This window comes from Aphelocoma coerulescens, chromosome 5 (genome assembly GCF_041296385.1).
Source record: "Aphelocoma coerulescens isolate FSJ_1873_10779 chromosome 5, UR_Acoe_1.0, whole genome shotgun sequence".
NCBI classification, from domain to species: Eukaryota; Metazoa; Chordata; class Aves; order Passeriformes; family Corvidae; genus Aphelocoma; species Aphelocoma coerulescens.
The window spans coordinates 12,185,460-12,208,826 of NC_091019.1; the positions used below are offsets into that span (position 1 = coordinate 12,185,460).

Consider the following 23,367-nt stretch of genomic DNA (forward strand, 5'->3'; position numbering starts at 1 on the left):
AGGACTGAAAATGATCTTGCTTTGTTCCCAGGAGAACTTAAGCAGTCTGCTCCCAAATTCTTTTGAAAGTGATTTAGATAGCAAAAAAGTTGGAACAATCTAAGTTTCTTGTTCAGTTTTCCTGTCCAAGAATCCCAGTGTCTCACGTCTGGCACTGGCTGTTACAGCATATAAAGATTTCAGTTCCTGCAATCATAAACTGTTGCTCTTTGGCTGATAATAAAATTATGAGTTGCTTTCAGAGTAACACATGGCATTTAACAGCGAATAACTGCAAGAGACTTCCATAAAGCCTTGGTGAAGTATGCCAGAGCTGGCTCAAATTTCATCATTAGCAGAAATCTCTTCAGAGACCCAGATGGGTTTTGATGTTGCAGGGGTTGGCTAGGCTAGATTTGTGTGGTATCTGTGGCTTGGGCTGGGTTAGGGCAGCAAACAAAAACGAAAATCCTGAGATCCAGGCAGGCAAAACAACAGATACAACTTCTATTTTCAGATGCTTAGAATGGAGGGTCTGATTTTAAGCAGAAGTCTTGTAACATAATGTGCACAGTAGCATCTTGCAGCAGCAGCAGGGGAAAAAGTAATATTTAAATCAAACTGAAATAATGTGTCACCACACTTCAGTTCTTTCCATTGGGCTTTATTGGTGTTAACATGACCTGTGGGAAGGCTGGGCCAAGAATGGCCAGAGGGATGGACAAAGTGGGCAGCAAAACCTGAGAGCATGTGGACAGAGCCAAGGAAGGAGGATAGGGAAAATTCCTGGTGTATACTCAGTGTGCTTTTAACCTCACAGCTTGGCCAGCAGCACAGTCCTCATGAAGTAGTGTGGGCAGTTTGGGGGAAGTGTTTTGCAGGTGATTAATATTGGGTTCTTTCACAGGGCCTGAGTGTGGATCTGTCAGTGTTCAAACTTTCTGTTGCAAACTAAGGGACCTGAGATATCCCCATGACCTGAAAGAGTCTCGTTTTTAGCAAGCATTCTTTTGTTCTCCCCAAGGGATTTGGGTTAGAGGATTCATGTAAAATTTTGTGTCATCCTGTTGCTTTATTCTTATCTTCCCACCCACCCTTAAATGAAAGACAAATAAAACTGGCACAACCCACATTTTGGTACGTAGACATGTAGTTATAGTCAAAAATGATTAATATAAATGCTACTATTCACAGCTGATGGCTAGCCTGAAGTTGATGTACATTGGTTTTATGCCTTCCTTTTTTTCTGGGGGAGATTCTTAACCTGTCCTAGCAAGAGGTGGAGTGATCAAATCCATGATATAGCTATTAACTTCATGTTGTTGAAGGTGAATCTTATGACTTCTATAAGGATATTTTCTTTTAAGACATTTAACTGTCTGGAGGAAGAAAATAATTATTAGTTTTCAGAAAAATTATCCAGATTAAATAAAGACATTTGTTAAAAATTCATTTGTTTTACGGACTACCAAAATTTATGTAGCTCTGTCTTTGCTAGTTTCAGACTATGCACTGTCAGCTTTTTCCAGGTGGCTGCCACTTTCATTTAACCAACCAGTAACAATGGCAAATAAAAAATCCTGCTCTTGATTTACTAATTGCCTTCAGATGAAAGGCAAGAATTGTAGATCCAGAAATCATGTTCCAGCTTTCTCCTCCTCCTCTCAGGTAGCTGAGGGAATGCACATACGTTGAGATGGGTGTGTATCTGAGGTAGCACTAACATGCCAAGAGATTAAATTTGTATTGCGTCCATAGTCAGATGCAAATAAAATGTTTACTGTGTAAGCTGCTCACTCATCACTTCATAATACAACTCCTTGTGACTCAGAACATAATTCTACTGACCAAGAAGAGTACTACAGAAATGGAAAGACTGTACACTTCTAAATATTATCAACTGCAAATAGGCTGGGAAGAATCTACAGTCCACATTTTCTTATGTTGAAATGTGGTCTGTGAGGTGGTTTGTGGTGAAGCTGAGTGGCTGAACTCTGCTGGCCATATTCCTCATTTTCAGCTTCTAAACTACAACAAAAGGCAATACATCAAGCATGTCCCTAATCTTCCCCATTAATACACATATTATTGTTGCCACAGGCATCCTATTCAATTATCAGTGGAGCTGAAGGTGATTCATGTGACTGAAGAAGAGAGGAGGGTTATGACATAATCTGTCTCCTCAAAGAGGCGGATGACTTGTTGAAAAAGCTTACAAATCACCACTTTAACTGACTGCCAGGTTTCTTTTCCCAGCTCCTCCCTGCTCCACAGCCCAGGATGAGATCCATGTTGTTTCTGACAAATTTCTGAGTAACAGCTTGCTGACCAGCTCCAGAAGTTGGTGAGGTTTGGGTTAAAGTTAGCTGTGTTGGAGACTGTTGGTGCTGAAAAGGCACACACAAGAAGAACATCAACTGATCAACATTTCTTGCAATGTCCTTTTATACTTTTGTTGATCATCCCCATTTTAAATCAAAGCTATTGAATTGTTCTCCAAAGTCTGATTTTTTTTTTGTGTCACATAAGAAGGAAAATTTAAGCCCTTTTCTTGGAAAAGGACTCAGTAATGACAGGATCATGTAAGTGATACTTAGACACTTGGAACTTTCCAGCCTCTACCAATATTGTGTTCATATTAAATTAATGAGCATATTCCAAAGAGAGATTTGGAAAATAAAAATGATGAATCTCAAGCAGGTGGTGGAATGCTTTTTGATGAAAAAAATATTATGGAAAGCTTTCTTTTTCTTTTCCTTCTGTAGAACTGGGAGAAACAGCTGATTTGGAATTGTTCCAGGAAACTTTTTATGTTAATATCTTTTGCAATCTGATGGACAGTAAACTATATCCAAAATCACTAAAGAGACTGTAATACCAGTGCTCCAAGAAATTGCTTTGCAGCTCCTGGCTTCCCATGGCTTGGACAGGTGCACTTTTCAGTGGGTAAAACCTGGCTGGATGTCCTGGCCCAGAGAGTGGTGGTGGATGGAGTTACATCCAGCTGGGGACTGTCACCAGTGGTGTCCCCAGGGCTCAGTGCTGGACCCAGTCCTGTTCAGTGTCTTTACTGATGATCTGGATGAGGGGATTGAGTGCACACTCAGCAAGTGCAAAGATAACCCTAAGTTGGGTGGGAGTGTTGATCTGCTGAAGGCCAGGAAGGCCCTGCAGAGGGATCTGGACAGGCTGGATGGATGGGCCGAGCCCAGCGGTGTGAGATTTAACAAGGCCAAGTGCTGGCTCCTGCCCTTGGGTCACAACAACCCCATGCAGCGCTACAGGCTGGGGGAGGAGTGGCTGGAAAGTGGCCCAGGAAAAAGGACCTGGGGGTGCTGATTGAGGGCAACTGAACATGAGCCAGGTGTGCCCAGGTGGGCAAGAAGGCCAATGGCACCTGGTGTGGATCAGAAATGGTGTGGCCAGCAGGAGCAGGGCAGTGACTGTCCCCCTGCACTCAGCACTGGTGAGGCCACACCTCGAGTGCTGTGTCCAGTTCTGGGCCCCTCAGTTCAGGAAGGGCATTGAGGGGCTGGAGTGTGTCCAGAGAAGGGCAGCAGAGCTGGGAAAGGGTCTGGTGCTGAGCACAAGTCCCATGAGCAGCAGCTGAGGGACCAGGGGTGTTTAGCCTGGAGAAAAGGAGGCTCAGTGGTGACCTTATCACTCTCTAGAACTGCCTGAAAGGAGAGTGCAGCCAGGTGGGGATTGGCCTCTTCTCCCAGGCACCAAGTGAAAGGACAAGAGAAATGGCCCCAAGTTGCACCATGAGAGGTTTAGATTGGATATTAGGAAAAATTTCTTCACAGAAAGAGTTGTAAAACATGGGAACAGACTGCCTGGGGAAATGGTGGAGGCACCATCCTTGGAAGAGTTCAAAAAATGTGTAGATATGGTACTTGAGGACATGGTTTAATGGTGAAAATGGTGGTGGTGGTGGTTGGACTCATTTTAAAACTCTTTTTCCAGCCTTAAGGATTTTGTGATTCCTGTAGGCAAAGTATTTATGGCATGCTTTTGTTTTTTTATCTGCAGTGGTACTGCCATCGACATATTTTTAGCTGCCTTGCCTTCTAGCATATCTTTCCTTCTACTTTGTTATCATATGTTATCACAAACTTTTTTACATGTTTTATGCAATCCCTCTCTTTCTTTCATTATAACAAACATAGTTAGCATGCTTGGCTTCTAACTTGTTGAGCCCAGGTAACAACTTTTGCTCTTTTAATGCTGTATCTTCTGAAATAACAGCTTTGTAGGAAATCTTGTAGATTCAGCATTTTAGACCTGTGTAAGCACATGAGCAGTATTTATTTATTGTTTGCAAGCTCTTACACCAACTGGAATCATCCATGGTCTCATGTCTTTAGTGCTCTATGTCCTGTATTCAGTTGCTGCTGATACATGTGACATCTTGCTCAGCTTCCTCTCAGTCCTGACTCTCACAACTGCAGAATGCACTCCAACCATCCACAGATGGCCTCAGTTCAAGTTACATTGTTTTATCTTGTCTTTATACATGCCACAAAGAATTACCAAGTCTTAAACAACTGCTGTATGTCAATCAGACACTTATTTAGCGGGTCATTTTTCTGTCTACTGTACCTTCCTGTGCTTAATCTGAGGCCTTTCTGGCTGACCTCACACTTGCATATTTAGAGCCATTTCTGTGAGATCTTGAACCTTAGTTGTACTTATTATGAACTGGTCAAAAACTTGTGACAAAAGTTTATTCTGAGTAGAGTTAACATGTTCTTCTTTTGATGATGAATGCTGGTGAGTGAGGTGTGGACTGAGGTTCTGCACATTCTGTTTTTAATGCTCCTGTTGGTCCCTTAAACAGGGACAAAAGACCAGGTTATGGAATTTATAGGTGATTCTAGTTAAGGGCCTTGCACCTATGCTAAAGGGCGTGATTAAAACCTAAGAGCCAGATGCACAGGAAAGGAGTATAAATAATAGAATGCCAGTCCATGCAGACTTGCTCAAAGTTACACATTTAAGCTAAAATAAAGAGTAAAAGCAGAATGAAGAATAGGATGGCAGCTAAATAAAAGCATTTTAAAAGGATCTGGAAGTTATGGGTCCTAGGCTGAAAATATATGAATTTTACTATATTGTTAATATGGAAAGAAATATGGCCCAAGAGTCTGTGAAAAGGTTTTACCACTCAAGCCATTTTCAACTAGAGTCCTGTGTCTCCTGTTAGGCTCTTAATTTTAAAAGAAGTTGGGAAATAGTTGGTGAAGAAGAACCAAAAGAAAGTAACAAAACAAATCTTAAAAAATTAACCTGTGAGGAAAAGACAGAAAAAGTCATATTTTCTTTCACAACATGAAGAGGGACCTGCTAATTAGAGATGTAGAGATAATCTTTAAATATGTAAAAAATCTCTGAAGTGAGCAGAAGGACCTATTTTTAAATTTATGGTGGTATGATAAGAACCATGAAGTTGAAGAGATGATTCAGATCAGGCATTTAGAAAAATGCTCTAATGAGGGGTAGGTAAGAAGTAGATGGAGAAGTTGTGAATTCCATTTCTGGAGGTCTTCAGAAGAAGACAAAACAAGAATATTGCAAATAATCTTTGGCCCTAGGATGGAATAGTGAACCAGATGATCTCTTCAGACATCTTTCAGCCCTGTTTGTTGGTGCTGTTGTGATTCTCTCAATTTCTTTCAAAATAATCAGAGGCAAGGGTGCTTGGTTTCTCTCAGCTTACAAAGGTGCCACACTTATATCTAGCTCAGCACTTTATGGCTTGAAAAGTGTCTTTTGGATAAAAATTTGGTTTCTTGATTTGAGTTAATTAGCACCATGTTTATTTTCACCTTCTGTTTTATGTTTGAGCCTGTAGGTCTCAGCATAGATCAGGAAGCCATAAATGTGTTTAATTAAAAAAAAAAAATCTATTCACAAATGTTTAGCTGAAAATGAAAGGGCAGTTGTGGAGGAGGATTATAACTATATTGGTGCCATTGTGCAAGTGAGTATAAATGAGTAGTCAGCTGCAGTTGAAGGGAGCTCCTTGGATTCCTGTGTTAGCTGAAAAGCCAGGCTGAGTGTTGTGTTCCCTGGCAGAAATGCAGTGCCTGCAGTGGAGTTGGGAAATCAGCCTCTGGGGGCTTAGGTTTCTTCTGATGCTCTGAGCAAACAGCTCCATTCCCACAATATTTCAGTGGGCAGGATGAACCTAGGAGACTCTTCTAAACTTGAATAAATGTGCAGATTTTTTAAAATTGTGTTGTGTCTTTATAAAGTATTAAAATTCATAGGAAATGGGACATAATAGTTAAGGACAGGCCATGTTTTAGAAGGTTTTGCTCCCTAGAGCCATTTAGGAATCCATAAGTGATTGGGTGGCTAGAGCAGTTCCTGATAAGAATTTGATCATGTAAATAAATTTTTATTGCTAACAAAAAACTTCTGATTTTCTTTCAGTAATTTCTAGGGATACTATACCTTTAGCATTTTTTCCCTCTTGAAAGTAAACACAAGATTCATTGACTTTGGCAAAAGACTGTGGAGACTAGATATTTCAAATTAAATGGGTTTTGGTTTGGTAAGATGGTGTTTTTCATTTAAATTATCATTTTCTAGAAAATATCAGTCTATTGCTGTACCATTGTTGATTGCTGGAAATGAGAGAGTATTCAAAATACAGCTAAAAAAAGGTACATTCCAAAGGCTTAATGCATATGAAATAAACAGTTCTGGTCTGTACACACATTTTTTCATATTTTTTGTATTGTAAAAATGGTTTAATATATATATAATTTTTATTAACTATTGCTTGAAACTTTAGGTGTAAAAATTCTCACAGCACTTTTTTTCCTCCCAGTCGCAGGTGAACCATCTTTCATCTAATAATGAAACTTATCAAGAAAGGTTGGCACGACTAGAAGGTGATAAAGAGTCTCTCATCCTGCAGGTATGTCTAAAAGAGAGAAGAAAATTGTCTGTATAGTTGATGCTCAGTGCATAAAAGCTGAAGTGGCAGAGTACTTTCTGTGAAACAAATGCTAGCAGGTCGTCCTATGTAACTGATATTTAACCAGGAATTTATAATCTGTATAATCCCTCTAAATGATTTCATGGTGGGGTAACCTGGTAGAGGAGAGGGGTGTAGCAGCAGTAAAATGGGGGATGACAAAGGGATTAAAAATAATTCTGTCCTAGGACACTGCAGTGATGGTGGTTCTCTAGGTTTGCTGGGTGGTGCCAATTTTCTAGGTTCTGTGTGCCACCATTTGTAATGACCCAGAAGACTGGCTGGTAGATAGAACTGGTATTTTTCCTGTTTATATGCCATACCAAAATTGTTTCCATCATCAAAAAGGGGAGGGAAGCAGGGATAGAGAAAATTTGACAGTAAAATGCATGCCTAAGCTCTTCCAGGTTTCCTGTTTCTCAGTTTACCAAGCCTTTTTCAAACAGATCCTGTGTCCTGTGTAAGTTTTCCTCCTGGAGAAGACACATGTTGCACAACTTAAAAAAATATATTTTTTTCTGTGTATTTTTGCTAGTACTAAACTGTACATTCCATGCTTTTTAAGAACTGAAGCTGGAGATTATTTAAATGGTCTTTGCATATCCTTTCCCTTCAAATGCATTTCATAAGCACATATATTTATAGCAAACAAAACTGAAGTGTGTTGGGTAGGTGTTCTCCCTGCTTTCAGTCACGAGTTTCTGTAAACATGCCTTATCCTGTATGTTCTGCTCACACTTGTGTTCATTTACTGAGCAGCAGCCTCACTGCTGTTGTTAAATAAACAATAAATGTTTTGAGACACAAGCTTTGGCTTGGTTGGATTTTTTTTTTTTTTTCATTACTGTTCATAAACTAAATTGCTATTACCAAATTTAGAAAAAAACCCCACCTGACAGAAAAACAAAATTCTGGTTGGAATTTAAGTGTGCACTACGATTTCCCCTTACAACTGATCTTTGTTAGAATGTCTTTTATTAATCAAGTGGCTCTTAATGCTAAATGCTAAAGTCTTGGTTCTATTAGTAATACCAAACAACTTTTCACACTGTACATCCACATCTTGCACACATGAGCAACTCATGAGTGGAGAGACAATTAGGAGCCAAATGCAGCTGTTCCCTCCAGAGCTGAGGGTGGAACTGGTGCACCTGTGGCTTTGGGTGTGAGGGTCTCCTTTGTTCCTCATGTATCTGTGCACTCCTGTGATCTGTGTCTGTGCTTCAGCTTTTGTGGATCTAACAGGACCTGTGCTAAGTCCTGCAGACAGTCCCAGGCTGCTGCTCAGGATGTGCTTTTCCTGTCTTTGTCCTGCAGATTTTTAGTAACTGTTCCTTCATCCACACGAACAGGTACCCAGGAATGCAGCCAGCCAAATGCACAAAAAAGGGGTTTTATCACATGTTTTGGTGACCTGCCTAGAGCTTTTCTTAGAAGGAATAGAGTAAAATCAGAACCAGAAAATGTCTCCTGCATTTTATTCCCCTCACTTCCACCCCCCATCAAACCCAAAGTCTTAGTCAATATTTGTGCATTTTCCTTTCCCACTGCACAGCATTGCTGTAGAACTGCAAAAACCCCAGGCAAATAAGATAGACAAAAACCTCAGTCTGCAAGATGAACATCAGCAACAACAACAACAAAGGTGCCAAGGTGGAGCTGGGTTTAGGACCTGGTTTACACCAGTTCTGTCCAGGCAGTTGAATATGAGGAGCACAGGCAAGCCCCATGCTGAGGTTACATGGCCTGAGGGACTCTGCTGGTGCAAACCTGGCTGCTTTGGCAGGAAGGATGAGAAGGGAATGGGAACAGAGCACCTCTATTCCATGGCTCATGCTGAATTGTTCCAGTGACTGGCCCATAGCTGTGATCTGGAAGAAATAGGAGGCTTGCAGCACTCCAGTCTTGCCTCAGACTTTTAAACCTTTCTAACACTTGATTTTTAGCTAAGTGTTCCGTATACCTCGCTTCTACAGAAAATATATTACCTACAGGCTGAGCCTTGCAGGTGTGTCACTCCTAAAGCAAGACAGAACTGCCAGAGTAGCATAAACTGGGATTATGTTCTGGGTGCAGCCTACAGGTTCCTTGAAGAGTCTGGCAGATGTGATCCTGGACAGAAGGGAAAATATGAGCTCAAAGTGGTTTATGTGCCTCTCAGCCCAGCTGCTGGAACACCCAACAGATGCTTCTAAAGCTGCTAAGCTTTTACTAAATTCCTTTGCAGGTCACATCTAACATACAGAGTTTTCCTTCCAGGTTGCAATGGTATTTACACCTAACCTGATGCTCTAAATAAAGCTGGTTTTCTTTCTCTGGAACCTGCATCAGACTAAAGGAGACAATTCAGTTTGTTTCTTCTTGCTTTCTGACCTCACATGGGGTTTTCTATGTATCATCTCTCATTTAATGGAAACAAAACAAAGTAGACAAGCAACAGATTTCCTCGCAGGGAGTTCTCCTCCTGCCCCAGCTTGGACGTGTCCCTCTGCCATCTGCCTCCACCCACTCCTTCCTATCACCTCTCATCCTGAGTTCAGCTGCACTCTAAGCTACAGCCCACTACTTTAATGGGAAAAAAATTAAATAGCCTTTTATTTTTCTTTCTTTCTTATGTGATTCTTTCCTAGCCATGCTTGTCATTATGTTTGCAGGTAAACAAATACAGATCACTGAGTCTCTCCCTCTGCAGCTTCCTTGAACTCAATTCTTCTATGGTTTTTAGACATGCTGCATAGTGGATATATCTTAAAAGTTTCACTTCCACATATTGCACCTTTTTTTTTCTTTTTTTTTTATAAATAAAGGTGTTGCAGGGTAGGATCTGAGAGCATGTATAAGTTTTTGTTAATGCATTTCCTTCAAAAGGAGTTCAAACACCTTAGGCTCCTTTGTTTGTTTGTTTGAGATAATATTTTTCTAGAATAATGAAGGCTTTTGTATAAATAAATAGTCAAAATGAATATACAGAGTGTATGTGCTTCTTAACAGAAGAATTATCACTGGGGTTTTTTCCATGTTTTTCTAATGTTATCCTGGGTGCAGTTTTTTCTGCTTTGCAGAAGAAAGCTGCTGGGCTTTTTTTATTGCATATTCACTGCTCTCTACCACCATTCCCACAGATCTTTACCAGGATTGCTTATTGTTTCTTTTCTTGGTATTCATTGTCTGTATCTCCCTGCTTTTGCTTTCATGTTTTGGCTTGCCAAAGCCTGGGAATTTCTGTTGGAATAGAACTTTGCCACTGCTAAAACTTGCCTTTTACTGCTTTTACTCATTGCATTCTTTAAAACTTCAGAACTCTTTATTGATAGGTAAGCCTGGTTTTTTTTCTTGTAAGAAGTAAAGTAATTGGTTGGGTTTGGAAGAAACAGTTTTCCTACTTACCTGTTCTAGGGAGCAAAACGCCAACAGAACCCACAATGGCAAAGCCTGCTGCAAAACCACATAAAATATTTCCAGTATCCTCTGTTCTTGTCAGCTCCTTTCCAATTTTCCAGACTTCTGCACGAAGGGACCCAAGCTACCTATAGGCAGCGTTCCATCTGTTCTTGAAATGCCCTTTCTTTTTTGGATCAAAACAAAACAGTTGCAGGGGAGGGGAGATTTGAGGGCGGGGTTGGAGCAAAATAGAGGTAAGACTGCAAAACTGTCTTGTCTTGGTAGAGCAGGTTGCTGCCGTGCACAAGAATATTAAAGCATTGAGGGCTTTAAAAGGGAACTTCTTGTTAAAACGTGCATTTGGATGTTATATGTATAAGGTAATTGAACCTTATTTACAGTCAGTTCAGTAGCATCGTGCTTCTCCTCTCCAATTACAGGTGAGTGTTCTCACAGACCAGGTGGAAGCTCAAGGAGAGAAAATCCGGGACTTAGAAATCTGTCTTGAGGGGCATCAGTTGAAGCTGAATGCTACAGAAGAAATGCTCCAACAGGTAAAAATCTGGATTGCAGAGCTTCCTGCACAGCCTTCTCCAGCCGAGGGGTGAACACACATGGTCAGCTTGTCAGCATGTGTGACTGCCTTTGGCAAGAGGATAAAACAGGGAGGAAAAAAATACCTCTTTTATTGTTCTCCTCCTGCTTTGCACTTTTTTTTTTCCCCCCCAATAAATGTTTCTTTGTTTTCCTGTTGCAGAAAAGTTTTACTGGCTGGTTGCATAATGCTGTACGTGGCAGCATGCAAAATGAAACTGTTGTGTCTTATTTGAACTGGGCTTATTTGGACATGGCTGAGTAACTGGTTAGACAGGTTAAATGTATCTAATATATGTAGGAGTTACAGAATTAAGAAGTTTTATTTAAATGCCTTCTGTTTTCCTATGGCTTTGAAGTTGAACAAGTAGCAAGTTGAAAAGAATTACTGTATCAAGTTGTGTTCTATAACCATTTTCGCTTGACTTTGGAGCTTCCCCCTTATTTTTATAAGAGAAAATTAGTATATAAAGACATTTTTTCTTTATTTCAATCAGCAGTTTCAGGCTATGTGATTTAATTTATGCTCTTTGATGTTACAAGTTGAGGGAGCAGAGAAAATGATAAATTGAATACCTTACATTTCATATGTTACTGCAGAACTTGCAGATCTGTTGGTCTTCCCCTGTGCAGCTTTCTGTTGTTACAGATGCAGATCATGCACTGTTAATGCAGTACATAGATACAAAAAATAGATTTGAAACTGTAAATAAGCCTCAAAAAATCTATTCCAGGAATTTGTGGTATAAATACTGTTCTCAATGAGCTTAGTTCTCCTCCCCACACAAAAATTTTGTCATAAATTTGCTATTTTAGTCCATGTGAGATATACAAGCCTTTCTATGAACTGATTGTAGCTTTAAATTATAATAAGGATCCTTGTACATATGTGTGTAAATAGCAGCAGTTTCTGTAAGATAAAATTGTATCCTAAACATTTTAAATTATAATTCTCAAAGGTTCTTGAAGAAAAACCTTCCATCTCACACAGCCCAAAATGCTTCCAGCTGGGAAAGGTTTTATTCTGAGGGGACATCTTTAAAAATGCAAACAGTGAGTGCATGTAGTTTTCCAGTGAGATCTGAAGTGAAATTCAGAGAACAGTGATGATTTAAGTTACAAATATCTGTTTTCAGACTCCAGGAAAGCATTCACAACAGAGTGCAGTAGCTTCCTGTTCCAATCTAAAGCTAGATAGTTGTTCTGTGACTTCTGCTAAAACTGTTTATTCTTTCTCTGACTTAAATTTTTTTGCCCAGATAGTCTTCTGGGGAAATGGTGAACTTAAAGCCTTGTTTGCCAGAACACTGAGGCATCTAAAATAGAATACAACCTTGCATGAACATTGCTATTGCCGTGAAAATGTTCGCGTCTACTGTCCGGCGTTAGGCACATGCACAAACTGCCTACAAAGCTGATCCTAAAGTGATAAGCTACAAAAGGCTGTACCAAAGCTAAAGAGGTCAGAGAATCTCCAGCTATGTCTAATATAAACCTTAAATCTAAATTTTGAGATAACTTGGAGCAGCTGTAGTTGTTGTTTCTCCCAGTAGACAGTGGGATATGGGAAACCCAAGGTAGATCTCTCAGCAGTCAGAGCAGTTGGACATTTATTGTCTGTCTCAGCAGAGGATCCTATTTAATATAATTTATTTTGGAGGTTCTCTTCTCAATTCATCTTGTTGAAAAGATTATCCTCTATGGGGGATGAGTTGAGATTTGGGGAGAAGAGAATGACCTGATCATGAGGTGATTACGACTTTCGTGTAAGATACGTGGCCAGGGGACTTTTCTGCAGATAATTTGTCAAAAGTAGAGTGAGTGTGTGGCCTCAGGGGCTTCAATAGATGGATCAGTAAGGTTTGGGGGAGACTTTGGTTCAGATCTTCTCAGCCAGTAGCCACTGGTGTCCTGCTTTTCTGAATGACTTCTGTTACCCTCTCGGGGTGGGGGGGTGTAGTGTAAATTCAGGTTTATTTCATGGTTCTGCTTTCTTATTTATGATATTGAACTCCACTGATTTTTGCCTTTGTGAACTTTAGTCAACTGCTTCCTCTAAGTGGAAAATGAAATAAAGATAAAGCCCTGTCTTTTTAATTTCAAGAACTATAAGAAGAGTGACTCATAATTAATTCTAAGCAAAAAATGCTTCAATAAAAAAAATCATAAAATTTAAGATAACTTAATGATGTTATCTGATAGTTCCACAGCAGAGAGGGTATCTAATGCTACCCTGCAAAGTAGTTTTTGCTGAATCTTTGCTAGCAGAGACTTGTCCTCTTTGGCAGGGTGGGGTTACTGGCAAAAAATCCTTCTGGCTTCTGATTTATGCACAGTTGTTTTGAACCCTGCTACAAAGTGATCGTGGAACCACTTCTGAAACAGCAACTGAAATAAAATTTATACAACTAACATAAAGTGGCTGTTCAGCATTTTGGGTGGGCACCTTAAATGTGAGGTAGCAGGAACAGGGGGAAGGCCTCATTTGCCTTTCATCCTTCTCCCTCTTCCTGCCCATGTTGCTTCTGAAACTGATTTGAGATTGTCATGCTCAGCAAACCTTCTCCTCAAGGACTGAGAGAAAACTAACCTGGGGTTTAGAAGGAAGGGGCTGTTTTTGTGACAGCTAAGTCAAACAGCACACAGGAAAGGTCAAGATATGACAGAAGGGCAGTGGAGAGATGTGCTTTGACCTCACTGTTTATGGAACCACAGCCCAGGAAAATACAGCTCAGCAGCATTTGAGGGATGTGAGAGACACAGACATGCCCTGGTGTGCACAGTTACAGATAATGTGATGCTTATGGTCTCAAACCCAACACTTTTCTTTTGTAAGGACACTTTTTCCACCACAGACTGTAATGAAGAAAAACATTTTTCCACCTTGAAGGTGTCTGCGTTTTCTTCCTTCAAAAAAGCAAAGCAGGTCTTTTCAAAACTCATGAAAGTCAATGGCAAAACTTTAAATCAGTCCTGAAGTATAATTCAGGTTTGGGTCAAGAAACAAGGTCATCCTTCACAGTAAATGGTAACGGAGAATTTTCTGGAACACGACTGGGATCAAGACACAAGTTTGATCTCATGGGATTACCTTCCAGTGGGGTGTCTGTCTTGCTATTGAATGTGTAAAGGGTATGGAAAAGCTGGCCTGTGTGAACAGCTACCTGCCTTTCCCCTTACCACATTGTAAGGGATATGTGTGGAAGTAAAATTAAAAAAACTTCCTAGAATTATCCTAGGAAAACAATTTATGCTATGACAGTCCATTTCCAGTATATCAAGTGCTTTAAAGTGTGAAGTTACAGCCAATTTTAGAGAGCAATGATGTGTCTGCGTGTCTTGCTTCAAGTTTTTGGCATTACTAAGTACTTTCTTCCAGTCAGTTTTAAGAAAGAATTTTTTTTTTTTTTTTTGAGAGGAGAGACAGCCTTGGCACAACCTCCTATCAATGTGCTGTAGAATTGGAAAGCAGAAGTCATTTTTGCTCTGTAAAGCTGCCTAAACTGTTCCATAACAGGGAGTACCAGCCATGCCTAACACAAACACATCAGTGCTATGCAATCTGTCAGGCTTGACAGCTGTGTCACGTCCATCTGAAAAGTGAACTTCCTGCATACAGGGATTTCACCTCCACAGTTTTTTTACGTGCATTTATTGCTAGTTTTCACAAGTCATTCTAGTCTGTTACCTGTTTGCTCTTCCAGAGCTGCATTTTATTTATTTAACAGATAGTAATTTCCATTGAAGCTCTCTGGCATAACAGACAGCAATTTGTTTTGCCAGTGAAAATGCTGCTCAGCGTGGCAGTGTCTTTCCTGTACCTGACCTGAACCAAGTCCTAGACGTGGTCTAACCGTGTCTTTGTGCCTTTTAAATAATTTCTGGCACAATCCTGGGGACTCTTGTTGGATGGTTGTGTTGTGTGAACATGATTGTGTCTTCAGTCAAGTAAATTCTCTTGCAAATTACAAAGGACTTGGCTTTAGGATTCTTTGTGTCTTAAAAAAATACACGTGAAAACTGAAATGTTTGGGTGTAAACAGGAGTGGATTTCTGTTCTCATGTCAGTTTATGGCCCACTGCTGCCTGGGTGCAAGGGCCAGAGGAAGGTGTGCCAGACAGTGCCCTGTGTGCAGCACAGTGGAGGACCTTTTAAAAAACTGGATTAAAAGAGTGCAGGGAGGAGCTGTATCAGAGTAGGAATTTGAATCCAACAATGTTCAGTGTGTACCTGCTCTGGTTTTGCAGTTGTCTCATGCTCAGGGGCGACAGAATCTTGTCTTGATTGCAGGGTATAAGTCTGGTGTGTATCTGTTTGCTTCTCAGGAACTTTGCTGGCTGGCGAAGACCATTCCTTCAACTTTCAGTTGCCTGAGTTATCTGATCTTAGATGAATTTCAGCACTTGTTTATAGCATGCAGGAGCTTCTTGCCAGCAGCTGGCTTAGTGTTTCAGATTTTGAAGTGTGCTCTGTGCAGCTCTGGTTGAGCTGTGGGGTTTTGAGAGCGTGCTCTCAAGCTGTGCAGTTTTATCTCTCCAGGTGAGCATTCCACTGTTTTTGCTATTTTGCAGCTACCGTGGGCAGGAATCCGCTCCTCAGGCGGATCCAAGGGCTGTCCAAGCTGGCAGTGCTGTGGGAAGCTCTGTCCTTTCCCTGGCTTAACCATATAATGGGCAAATGATGAATTGGAAGGCTGCAATTCCCTGCCTGCTACTGCCTTGCACCATTTCATGGTGATTACACACGTACATTGCTCTCAGCTGTGTTTTCAGCTAAGCAAATATCTTATTTCTGCCACAGCTGGCACACAGCACTTGAGAAGTGCAGTTCTCATTAGGGCTGGTTCTGGCTGCATTTTGCTTCCCAGGTAGGTAGCTTGGTCTGTTTGTCTCTCCCAAGGCTTTTAATAAGGGTGCAAAGTAAGGAATTTTTTGAATGTTGTATTTTGTATGGTGCACAAGTGCAAAATGGGATCTTTGGGGGTTTTCCCCCCCTCCCTGCTTGACTAAAATCTTCCTTACAGTTTCTCAATCACTGTATGGCATGACTGTTTCTTCTGTTTTGTGGAGAGCTAAATATCATGGAATTTTCTGTGCTTGCAGCTGAGAGCCTAAAAAATTTTAGTGACCTCTTTTCAAGCTATTTTTTTGTCATGTTATATTTTATAAACTGTTTTATGAGAATTACATATTTCCAAGACAACTAAATGTGAAAGTGACATATACAGCATGTGCTGCAGTTTCATTGGGAATATTGGAAAAGTCGATTAAGTATTTTAGAAATATACAGTGTGAGTTTTAAAAAGTGTGTTGTGTTTGGAAATAGTTTGCTGTTCTTTGATCTGTCTGGTACACGTATATCATAGCTTCTGCATGCCTCCTTAATTTTTAAAGTTAAAAGCTGAGTTTAAAAAAAGAACTTTAAGAAGTTAAATTACACTTACATAGTATAATGTACAGTACATTTTAAAGCTAAAACCAAGTATCTTGTTTCTAAAGAAGATTCCATAGGATATGTTCTGTATCTGTTCTATTTTTCACCTAAGATTCTCCTAAAGCTACTGCAGCCTAAATTGCCATTTTGCCTGTCTTATATTATCTTTTTTTGCTTTCAAACCAATAACATAAATTTGTATTTTCTTTTCTTACAATTGCATATTTATTCTGGCTGAATTCAAGTTGCATCATACCACTGAAATACACTATAATTTCTCTGTAACAAAATGGTTCACATTCTTAATGAGCTGTTCACTGTGAGCATCTGCTTGAAGATGAAAATAATTGCTTCCAGATGTTCCCATTTCAAGAGGAGACATTTACTTTAAAGGGCACTTGCTTTCAAAGCAAAAGTTAGGTTCTCTGGATGCAAGAGGAATTGTCAGCTGTTTTAAATCAGTGGAGCTCCATTGAAAACAAACTAGGAATAGTTAGCTGTTTTGTCTATTTTCAGTCACGAGGTTCATGCCAGTTTACTCTAGCTGAGAATCTGATTCCCCAGCTTCAGAGCAAATTGTAAAATTTTGTTTGAGTTGATTAAAAACAAAACAAACCCAAACAGCTGCCTTCATGCTCATTTAGACCAGGTAGTGCCTCTGCGTTCACAGAGAGCTCCTGGACTTGGGGTGAGAGGAGTGAGTGTGGACTGCTCTGCACTGCATAACTAAGGGTAACTTAGGGGTCTCTAGGAAAAATAAAGAGTAATGCCAGATGCTGCACTCAAAGGATAGATCTTTTGTTTAAAATCCCTAGAGGGATGCTGTGGCTCCTTGCCTTATTAAGAAATCTTCCTCCCATATCATGGAACACCATGTCAGTGTCCAAAAAAAATTCTAAGTGTTGTTTTAGTTCAAGAGTGAATAGAGTCTGTCCATGGGGCCAGAGCTGCCTCATCCTGCTCGTCTTTCTGATGTTCAGTGGCTTTATTTCATATCAAAGTTCTCATTTTTAACCCTGTCTTAACCTGCAGTAGTCTGCTATCCTAACAGCTGTACAGAGCCTGTTCCAGTCTGGACTGGGATGTGTCTCTGAAACTCATGCAAATTAGCATTTTTCTGGAAGAAGAGGAGCTATTTTTAATTATAATTGTAATTTGTAATCACCTGTGTAGAAAGCAGCTCCTCCTGGGATTTCATTTGGTGCCTACCTGTTAGAGTTTCTCAATAAAAAAGTCAGTGCAATATCTTTTCCTGACTAGTGCTTGATTTACTTCATTCAGCGAAGAAAAAAAAGAAAAAAAAACCAAAACCATGAAGCTACATTTCTGTTTATTTTCCCATCCATACACAAATACCATTGCCAATGTCAGCAGGAATGGGCATGGCATTGGGAATAGTGGGTGGCTTAGATAATTGGTGTTGCAATAAAGATGCAAGTTCAGTACTATTTTTGATTTGTGCAATATTCCCCACCAGACTAAAATAACTTTCATGTAGAGCAGATTTTGAAATAAACTTGAACTCTGTAGTCTTTGAAATAACCTTTGTGGCTTCTGTGGCTCCAAGTCATGGTCTACAACGTACTGTAGAGTTTGGGGCAGAGGAAGAGATGAGAAAAGGGTGATGGATGTGGTGATTTCTGATCCCTCAATAACATTAGCATAGACCTGGATTAACTATGGCAACTTCAGTCAAATCACTGCCATGTAATTCAAAGCACAACCTGCTGTGATTCCTCAGTGTGTTTCATGTGATCAACACACTAATGGGATTTATGAATTACCACAAAACCATTTGACCTTTTGGAAATCTACATTCTTTTGTTAAAAATCAATTATGTGCTTGGAGAGCTAAGTATCAATTTTTCAGTAAGGCCTGAACTCCTGACTGGACTTTTTTTTTTTTTGAAAACAGAGGTGACAGAGGCATTTGATGTGTGTAATATGCTCTGTTAAGTTTTGGATGATTTTTTGCCTTGGCTTTCCTGAAGAATGAAAGATTCAGTGAAGGTGTGAATATTGGTGGCGCTCCAAACACAGCGATGTGACTCCATCCAAAGTGTGCAATGTCTTCTCTGCAATCTGGAAGACAAACTTGGGGTGCACAAGCAAAAATCATGACCAGCTGTTTCACCTTTAAAGTTCTTCTTAGTTTAAACTTTGCCTTTTAGGCTCCAGTTAGGACATTCCTTCCACTGCAGTTCCCTCCACACTGTACAGCCTACAAAAGCTCTCAGGTACTACATGGTGTAAGCTACTATTACTGCCACTGCAGAGGTGTTGCTTGCCTCTGGTACTCAATTTTGGTTAAAAATTGGTCATTCTGTAATACATCCTTTATTGAATAACACATGACAAGAAGGTCTACAATGTAATCCTAAAACATAGCTTTGTCTGATGAGTATTTAGGAAAACGCCAACTATTTTGTAATGTGCCATTGTGTAGGTTTGAGTTTGTTCAGCTTCAGTATTGTTTTCAATTTCATGTCTAGCCCAGGGATTAACTTTGCCACACATTTGCTTGAAATAAGGAGTGGGACCTGGTGGTTTGGTGATTAAGACAGAACTTTTAGATGGAAATAACTGCAGCACTTGAGAAACACACGGTTCAAATTGAGGGTTTAACATGGGCCTGCCAATAAAACACATTGCAGTCTGTCAGAGCTCACATAAATAACTGGGGAAAATACTCTGCTTTGCTTTCAGGAGCTGCTAAGTCGCACATCGCTGGAGACTCAGAAATTAGATCTGATGGCTGAAGTTTCAGACCTGAAGATTAAGCTGGTTGGTATGGAAAAGGAGCAGAGTGAATACGAAGAGAAACAGAACAAGGCTGAGGTGAGGGGTTTTTTTCTTAGCTTGTTTTAATTTTTTTCCATCACATGTCTATGGTGTGTTGTCACACACCTGAGCTTTTGGGCTGAAATCAGCCCAGAAGAGAATTTTCTGTGCTTACAGTGAGCCTGTATCACTGATCCTATGAATTCAGTGAGGAGTATGATTATGCATTTTTGGGATGCGGTTTCTTTTCCTCTCTCTCATTATACTTCAGAGGTTGCTGTTTGGCTTTAATCAAGGCAGAGTCCCTCCCAGAAGCATTTATTACAGTGGGTGTTCACTTAACCCTTTCCCTTCCCCAGGAGCTGGACTGACATGGCTGTGCCAGGCCCATCAGAGCTCTTCCCTCATTTATGTAGCAGAAAAGACTGTCAGCTTAGTAGGATCAGGGGTGCCACAAGCACTGACGTTGGAGATTTTAATGTATTTGTGACACCTGGGAGGGCGTTTGCCTCAAATGAGTCTTTCCCCTCGTGGCTCCATAATAAATAGTGCAAAAAAATGTCATGGGCAGGAGGCAATTCCAACCCATACTCCCCTTCAAATGTGGAGAGTTCTGGGCACCAAATGAGCTTTGGTTTTTGCTGTATTGGTTAAGAAAGAGAGTATGAAACAGGGAAGTCATCTGAGCAACATCCATATCATGGTGGTGAGCAGCAGGTGGGAGCAGGAAAGGAAAGCAATCCTGGAAGAGAGAAATTCATACAAATTGCCATGTGTTGCAATACTCAGTAGTCCTGTAAGGGGACCAGCTAGCAAGAGGGCATTGCCTGGAAAGAAAGGATTACTGGGTCTGAGATTTATACATTGCTGACTGAAAAAAAACCCCCAAACTTTGTTCCATATTGACCCAGGAGAATTTGAAATCCAGGCAGCATTAGGAACTATTTGCTGTCCATAAATCTGCTAGTGGAATATGTGATAACTATGCATCAGTACTTTGCCTGCAGTGACATGGTTCATTTGGGGTGTGTTTCCTTTCAACTTGTTTATTCTCTGAAGTTTTCTTTAGAGATTCAAAGATAACATAAAGAGAACAATTTCTGGCAGAGCTTGCAAGCCAGAGAGGCACCAGCTGCTGTTTTTACCACCTGTGGCCCTTCTTGTGCTTTTTCAGGCATAATTGTCAGTGCCTTGTGTACAGAAAGCCTGAGCACTCTCAAACTACCTGAAAATCTGAGCAGCCCCTAATGGCTACAGATGGCAGCCTGCTCCCAGTGCTTCCCATGACGTGTGGGATAAGGGGATGAGGATTCCCAAATTATTGCAGGGCATGCACAGCCAGCCTGGCTCCTGGAAAGCAGCAAAGATTTTGGGTGCAGTTTCATTGACAGGACTTTTGAGTGCCTGGGAGGCCTGGTCCTGTGAGCTGTGAAATTCTGCTGCTGCTGCAGTGAGGTGTGTGCCCCCTTGGATGGAAAAGTTGAGTTTTAATGGCCTGGATGCCTCTGTGGCATTGCTCAGTGATAGGACACGTTCCTGCTGAGATGGAAAAGGATTCTAATCTGATGGAAAAGTTGAGAATCACCGTGTTAAGTATGTGCTGAATTATTAACTACCCCGAGATGTGATTAGGTTTCTGGCATGTTGAAAGTCACAAACCTGTGTGCACAAAGCAAGGAGAATGGGTGTTGTAAGGAAAGCTGGGGGAAGTAAACAGCATTTTTGGTTTGCTTGTTGAACTATTTGTGTAATTACTTCAGATTCTCCTGAATAAGCATTAATCTAATTTATCAGGACAAACGGGAGTTGCTTTCAATCAAATTGGATGCTTAGTTGAATTCTTGTGCTTTAACCCTATTTCTGTTCCTTTTCCTGCAAATTTTACTAATTTTTCAATACAAACACCATTTCAAACATCAGAATGAAGTTTATTAATTAATTTTCTTTACACTGTTAGACTACAGCTGCTTAAATTTGGTAATATTTTGAGTGTTTTCCTGGGCTCTTTGCCTCCACTGCCCAACTACATCTTTCTAATGAAGAAACTACTTTGACAAACACAGTCTACCTGTAGTTTGGTCTTGGTTTTGGCATCCAGTAGTTAAACCATTTTAAACAGCTGGTTAATGATACTCCATAGCTGACCCCGCTATTTTTAAATATAATAGTGAGGTTTAAAAAGTTTAAAATTAAATGTGGCATTGCAAGATCATTCAGCTCAACCATGTTTCCTCTCTATTCTAATTTTGTGCTGGCTTATTTCACAGCAGCTGTTTCCAGTCACTTAGAATTTATCTATAGAATTATTTTTCTGGTCGGGCTGGGAGGAAAGAAAGCAAATTAAGATATTCTTCTAAACATGAGCGAGTTTTAATGTGTGAGATTGGTTTCACTTTATCTTGTGCAGCTGTCATTTAGGTTTGGTTTTAGTTAGCAGCAAAGAGTTTATCAGGCATCTCTACCCTCCTCTCAAAGGTATTGATTTCACACTGAATGCCACTTGTCTCTGGCTCTTCAAAAGCACATACTAAATATAAAGTGCCATTTATTTATATATATTACACAGGGGCCAGGAGAATAGCTGCCTTCAAATGGACTATCTCACTCCTGGCTTTGTCATTTTAATTCCTTTTCTGTGGAATAACGTACTACTTTTGACACAGTAATGCTACGAAGGTTTCTGGGGTCTCACTCTCTGAGGGGGTTTTGTAGCTTTTCTCTTGCCTGAGAAGCCTCAGAAATTTAGAAAATGTGTTGTTCTTAATGTAGCAAGGTACGAGCAAGCAGCATTATCAAAAGATTTATGGCTGCCCTGATGTCTGCCCTACCTGAACATGGACAAAAGAGACTTCCTGTCCCTCTCAGGAGACTGCAGTAGTAATTGTGCACTCCAGCTTGCCTAACAGCCCTTCTTCTGTCCTACATCTTCCTTTTGTAGCATGGGATAAGTCTGTGAGTTTGGCTATAAGCTTTTGGCAAGTATTTTGTGGCTTTTGTAACTTCTGAATTAAATATCTAGTGCAAAGAAAGCTACTTGCAATTCCAAAGAAACCTGAGTCAGTGAGGCACTGACTCCCACTGGGGAGTCTGGTGTGTTGTCTCATCTGAATCAAGATGTTGTAGTTGGTGTTAATAAATGTTCATGCTGTGAAAGAACCTCAAAAATGCCTTTTCTACCTTGAAACTGGAAAAAAATGTGAAGGCACAAGCTGGAGTTCCACTGGGATAAGGATTTCTGCCATTTCTGTGCTGTCAAGTTGGCCCTGTGGGGAGTATGCAAATGCAGACTGCTTCCCTGTCCCCTTTTTTAATGATAAGGCAAAAGAGAGAACTGCAAGGTGGCAGCAGAAGTGTTTCTGGACTCCCACATGTCACCACAACTGGAGCAGCTGCCAGTTTGTGCTCAGAAATCTGTGCATCCTGTTGGAGCAGCCCTTCTCCAGAACCCTGTGTGGGTGAACAGTGCCCTTGCCAAAGAGGAGCACAGACCAAGCCTTGGTGCTTAAAGGAAAGCGAGGGAGATGGAAGTGTGTCCTGACAGTTCCAGTCCCCACCTGGGACATTGATTGTGGACAGGATGGTAGAAAGAGAAACCTAATTCTCATTTATGTTCCTTAAAGGTTTGTTGGATGAAGGAGGATGAGCTGATATCAGACATTGTGATCCTGATTGAGCATAACATATAGAAAGTAAAATACACATAATGGCTTTTCTGAATTTCATCTTAAGAACAGTGAGCTAGAAAATACTCAAATGTGTGAAACTCTTTTGTATGATTTAGGTGGATCTTTGTGAATGTTTAAAGTTGACTCTGGATGCTGTTACTGTCCTGTCCTTGCAGTAGCTGTTCCCTAGCTCTAAGACTCTTGACTTACTGTAGAGTTGAGGTTACAGGAGGATTAATGGCAACTCTAATGAAGAAAATAATAAATAAAAGATTTGCCATGTCATCTGTTGTTCTGTCCACTGAAATCTTTTTCACTCCTCTGGAAGATGGATTAAGCTCATCAAATTTATTCCACTTGAGAAGATTGAGAAACCACGAAACTTATGTTGTTAATGTACCTGAAAGCTAAGAGAAAGGCACTCCAAACCTGTGATACCTGAAAAAATACCCAGTGCTATTTGCTAAAAATCAGGGAAATTAGGTGAAATATTATATACATTTTCATATTTGACTTTGGTTTGCTTTCTAAGCTGCATTTTTTTG

General features: G+C 40.4%; 1 protein-coding gene across 4 annotated transcripts in view; it reads left to right on the plus strand.

The window, feature by feature from the left end:
- The window catches only part of PPFIBP2 (PPFIA binding protein 2), a 92,872-nt gene that overhangs the window by 45,369 nt on the left and 24,136 nt on the right, over positions 1 to 23,367 (plus strand). For 3 of the 4 annotated variants that reach the window (XM_069016562.1, XM_069016565.1, XM_069016561.1), the window contains 3 exons: positions 6,818 to 6,907; positions 10,789 to 10,902; positions 19,083 to 19,214. In XM_069016562.1, coding sequence (XP_068872663.1) covers positions 6,818 to 6,907; positions 10,789 to 10,902; positions 19,083 to 19,214 — 336 coding nt within the window. Of the gene's footprint in view, positions 1 to 6,817; positions 6,908 to 10,788; positions 10,903 to 19,082; positions 19,215 to 23,367 lie in introns of those variants that run through there. The other variant, XM_069016563.1, reaches the window with a different exon arrangement.